General features: G+C 49.2%; 1 protein-coding gene across 1 annotated transcript in view; it reads left to right on the top strand.

The window, feature by feature from the left end:
• The window catches only part of LOC143297377 (uncharacterized), a 13,802-nt gene extending 10,534 nt beyond the window's left edge, over positions 1-3,268 (top strand). The window contains exon 5 of the mRNA XM_076609685.1: positions 332-3,268. Coding sequence (XP_076465800.1) covers positions 332-1,280 — 949 coding nt within the window. The 3' untranslated portion in view covers positions 1,281-3,268. The remainder of the gene's footprint in view (positions 1-331) is intronic.
• Positions 3,269-5,596: the final 2,328 nt, after the last annotated feature.

Here is a 5,596-nt window from a genome sequence, read left to right as displayed (position 1 = left end):
TGTGAAAGGCGTGTTTCGGGAGCAAGAGTTTACAACAGTTTGAAAACAAAACAAAACAAAACAAAACAACAACATAAAAAACAAACAAACCAACAACAAAAAAACTTAACAGATGCAAAATGTTACCAGTTTAGATTTATCTCACAGAAGAGGAGGAATGCAGTATCACCACACTTAGTTTAAAGACACGTCAGCCTGACGACAATGCTGACCAAGTCTTTCCAGCAGCCTTTATCCTAAGTATTACCACACGTAGTTATGAAGAAACGTCACGGTGACGACAATGCTGACCAAGTCTTTTAGCATCCTTTGTCCCCCGTGGTCCGTGCAGGGCGGCCCGGGAGTGTGACTGGGAGATAGTGCGGCGCCTCCTGCAGCACGGGGCCGACCAGAACATCACGGACAGCACGGGCAGCCGCGCCATCCACCGCGCCATTGACGTGCAGCAGTGGGACGTGGTGGAGCTGCTGATCAAGTTCCACGCCCACCTCTCCTTCCGAGACCCCAACGGGCTGACCCCGCTGTACAAGATCATCAGGAGCACGCTGTCTATGCAGTTCCCCTTCCCTTCCACCACCAGCAGCAGGACCGTGGCGGAGCAGGGCAGAGCCATACGCGCCAGTCTCCTGTGGACGACCCACGTGGACTACAGGGAGACGTGTGAGGGGAAGACGGCCCTGCACGTGGCCTGTCAGGCTGGGCTCTGGGACTCGTTCCGCTGGGTTGTGTCCAGAGGGGCAGACCCTCTGGCCAGGACGGACGACGGGCAGTCCCTGCTGTGGATGGCCACGGATCACGCCGAGTGCCCGCGTCAGCTGGTGGCCGCCTGCCTCAGGCTGGGCGTCAGCACATTCGAGCAGGAGACCCTCGAGGCCAACTTCCCCAGCACGCCCTTCGGCCTGTCCGTGCTGAGACAGGACCACGTCCTGATGGCCATGCTGCACGAGTCGGGGTCGTGCTCCAGCAGGGAGGTCTTCTGGCACTACAGCAAGGCCCTCAGGTCCGCCCGGGCTCAGGCGCCGCTGCGGTCCCTCACCAGGCCCGGCCACCCCGGCCTGACGTCACCGGGGACACTACGATTGCTGGCCCGCATGGCCACCCAGCCCCGCTCCCTCAAGTCGCTGTGCCGTCTGCGGATCTCCGGTTTGCTGGGTGTGAGGAAGAAGCGGGAGAAGAGGGTGGGCAAGCTGCCTGTGTCCTACGCCATGAAGGACTACGTCATGTTCCAGGATCTCGCGCAACCAGAGTTCGCTGACGCTGTGGAGAAGTCCTTGAAATGAACACACACACACACACACACACACACACACACACACACACACACACACACACGCACGCACACACACACACACACACACACACACACACACACACACACACAACCAAACCGCCCTATCGAAGTAGTTGCCTTAGTACTAGAATGACGCATGCACTCAGCGCAGGTGAAAGAACCCACGGCAACGAAGGGATTGTCCATGGACAAATTCAATAGAAAAAAATGCTTTGCGGGTAAAAACGCATACAAATTTCAAATATCCGTCTTTCATTCCACCCGCCACGAACCCTGTCCCCATTGCATTCGTGCTTGAATGGGGAGCCAGTGAAGGGAAGCGAGTAGGGGGGTGGGGGTGATGTGTTGACGTTTCCTAACCTTGAGTGTGAGTCGTGCTGCAGAGTTTTGAACTTTTTGAAGTTTGTCAACGTAGTGTCTGGGGCAGCCGGCAAGAAGAGCATTTCCATAATCTAATCTAGATAGGGAAAAAAACAACAAAACAAACCCAGTGCCTTTGTGGTTTCAGTGGTGAGATATTGGTGAATGGAGCTGACTTGTCGGAGTGCTGCATATGCTGACCTACAAATGTGGTTGATGTGTATGCCAAGTGTCATGTCATCTGAAAGCATGTACCCTAAATTGCGTGCGGATGCTGAGAAAGGTATGTCTGAGGTTACTACCAGGATAGATGAAGGCTTCGGCAAGTCAGAAAATGAGCGCTTTGGGTGAATGAGAAGTGCTTCTGTTTGATCATAATTCAGTTTGAGTTTGTGGTCTGTCATCTATGATTTGACATCTGTGATGCATGACTGTAAAGTCTGAATGGTTTGACCTATTTCTGTAGGTTGACATGTTCTATAAAGCTCGTCTGCAAAAGGTTGATTGGAAACAAAGTGACTTTGGATGAGTGTATGAAGAGGTTTGGTGTGCATGATGAAAAGTATAGGACCTAAGACAGAGCCCTGTGGAACTCCGAACAAAACAGGTGCTGGCTGTGACGAGTGATTATCGATGATGACTGTCTGGATACGACTTGAAAGATAGCTTCTGACCCAAGAGAGGGCTGATCCAGAAACCCCATAGCAGTAATGAAGGATGTGCAACAAAAGGGTATGGTCTATGGTGTCAAACGCTGCACTGAGATCTAACAGAGTGAGAACGGAAACATTACCTTGATCTAGTGCCAGGAGTGTATCACTAGTGACCTTGAGAAGTGCAGTGTTTGTACTATGTGATGGTCTGTATGCTGACTGGTTGGGTGACAGCAGGGAATGTGAGTTTAGGTATTCAAATAACAACTTTTTCCATGACCGTAGACATAAAAGATAAGTTTGATACTGGTCGATAATTTTGTAGAACATTCTGATCCAGAGAAGGTTTCTTAAGCTGTGGCTTTACAACAGCGGCTTTATAAGAAGCGGGGAAAGAACCTGACAGAAGACTATCATTTACTACATGTGTCAAAGTGGGAAAGAGAGTGTCAATGTTTTCAAGTAACAAAGAGGTAGGGTTGGGATCTAGTTGGCAGGTGGTCGGTTTTGACTTTAAAATGATCGTTTTCAGTTCATCTTCTGTGACAGGATGGAAGCAGTCAAAACAGAAGAAACTGAACTGGTGGCATGATTGGAACTGATCACTGATAATGCAGCTGTTGTCATACGATCAAGTTCTTGTCCGATGTCAGTGACTTTCTTTGAAAAAAAAAACACGAAGTCTGAAAACACTTGAGGTAGCTGATGAACGGGGTACAAAGTGGGAAGAGGAGATGATTTGACATCGATTGCCAGTCAACTTTCCACAAATACAGAAAAAAAATTTCTAGCTGACATACAACCACTGATTACTTTTCCGTAAGGGTAAGGGTACACTTTTTACTTTTATTCCACTGGCATACGCTCTTCCCCCGATCTCTCTGTTTTATCATTCTTCAAACGTTCTGGTAGTCCTCCGGGATACATTCTGAGCACCCGGCACCAGCCCTCCTTCCCCCTTCCGCCCCCCCCCCCACCTCCGGCCCCCGTACCCCATCCACAGGAAGTGGTTAGTCGCTCGCGAGGTGCATGATAAGTCATCATCCCACTCTCTCCCACCCCTCCCCTCTCTGTCTCTCTCTCTCCCCCCTCCCCCCTCCCCTCACTCCCACAAAAAAAAAAAAAAAAAAAAAAAAAAAAAAAAATCCCGGTAGTAATCTGCTTCCTACTGCTCTGTAATAATTTGTCCAAATGTTTGCCCTCTATCCGCCGATGATCGCGCCCCTAACAAACACCCTCACCACGCCCGATGCCCAAACACCACAAGCCGACAAGAACCGTAACCTTACGGACAAAGTCCCCCGTTGTCATATGCCGACGAAATATTTGTCTTCCGTTTCTGGTGGACAGGGGGTGTTGAGAGGAGGGGGGGGTGGGGGAGGGGGTTGGGTCGGAGAATCCAACGAGCATACCGACATGTTTTCACGATCGGTGCGAAAGACTGGGTGTTAGTGGCGGGTAGGGGGGTGTGTGGGGTGAATGTAGCTGGCTAGCAAGCTGGCGAACTAATTGTGATGGGGGTGGATAGGGAGGGGGAAGGGGTATGAGGTTGTGTCGGCAAGTTGTTGACTCTGGCTGTGTGATATGGGCATCCGTACGTCGGTCGGTCGGTCGGTCGGTCAGTCAATCAGTCAATCAGTCAACCCTGGCTCTGTTCTGGTACCAATCGGCCCAAGGGCTGGAGGAAACCAGCTTTCCCGAGGCCGCTGGGGGGAGCAAGGGGGAAGGGGGAGGGAGAACAAAAGCGGGCCTAATTCAGACCGAATCACCGCGAAATCGCGGAGCAATATTTGGACACGCGGCGTCACTGAAGCGGCCTGTACCGCCCGTGGGGACCGCTACTGCCACTGATGTAACTCGGTGTGTGTGTGTGTGTGTGTGTGTGTGTTGTGTGTCTGTGTGTGTGTATGTATGTATGTGTCTATGAAAAGAGAGAGAGAGAGAGGGAAAGAGGGAGGGAAGGAGGGAGAGAGTAAATGACGATGGTGAGAGAGTGGGAAGGCAGTGTGAGGAAAATGATGGTCAACAGTCCCATCGTCCCTCTCGGACCAGACCACACTGTAGGATTGAAAACTCAGATGAATTACGTATTGCTCTGGAAACCCCTCCTCCCAAAAACAAACAAACAACACCCCCCCTCCCCCCAACCATAAAAACAAACCCAAAAAACACACACCCAAAAACTGTACGTATTGCTGTGGCCACAAAAAAGACCACGAACTTTTTTTTTCTTTTTCTTTTTCTTGTTCTTTATTTTATTGAATTTCTTTTTATCACGAAAAAAAAAACAACCAACCCCAAATTCTCTGAGTGAAAGTCGGGCTGCTCTTCCCGTGGAGAACATGTCGCCACAAAACAGCGCCACCCACATAATTATTACATACTTTTTCCCGTTTTTTTTTCTGTCTGTTTTGCGAGTGTATTTAGTTTCATCATTAAAGCGGATCTTTCTTTTCCTTCATAATTTTGGCCAGGAATTACCATTTCTTTTCATACCCATGGGTTCGTTCTTTAACGTGCGCTACTGGAAGTGAGTGCATGCTGCACACACGGCCTCGGTTTGTCATCTTTACGGTTATCTCTGTTACCGTTCCCTTCATGATCTGTTCCCCCCCCCCCACCCCCCGCCCCCCTGCATACATTTCTCATCTCTTGACCCTGTGTGTGCGCCATCCAGATCACTGCGGTCTTCAAATGCCGGTCACCTCGCCATTCCCCGATTCCATCTATTATAGAGAAATATGGCAGACGTTCTTTTTTTTCATTTGTTGGTCCTTCAACTTGTAACGCGACTCTCCCAGACACTTAGACAGGCTCGCTCTCCCACATTGTCAGCCTTTAAGGCTTAAGACCCTCCTTTACAAACTCCATCTGACTGAATAAGTTAACACCAGGTGCAACCTACGCCATAGGTTTTAAGTGCTGAAACCTTTCAATGTTTTATGTATATATATATGTATACTTTTTTGTTGTTGATAAGTGTAAATATATATACTTGTGTGTGGATGAACATAGTTTTGTGGATAAGTGTGTAAATATTCTTGCCTTCTGAACACTTTCACCGCCAAGCTCGCATAGTTTATGCACAGGCGTGGTAGAGGAACCATGTCACTGAACGGTGACCATTCATTGGTCTGTTATCCATAAACCTACTGCTCTTAATGTTCGGTGGTAGGATAGGTCATATTTTCTATACATCGCAGGGGGAATCCCCAGCTATTCTTAGCCAGTCTTTTCTGTGTTTACACCACAAGGGAATTTTTTTTTGTACTCTAAATTGACTGGCGGTGAA

Source organism: Babylonia areolata, chromosome 22 (assembly GCF_041734735.1).
Source record: "Babylonia areolata isolate BAREFJ2019XMU chromosome 22, ASM4173473v1, whole genome shotgun sequence".
NCBI lineage: Eukaryota > Metazoa > Mollusca > Gastropoda > Neogastropoda > Buccinidae > Babylonia > Babylonia areolata.
Note: the sequence above shows the minus strand (reverse complement) of the source record. Positions and strands in the feature narration are given on the sequence as shown.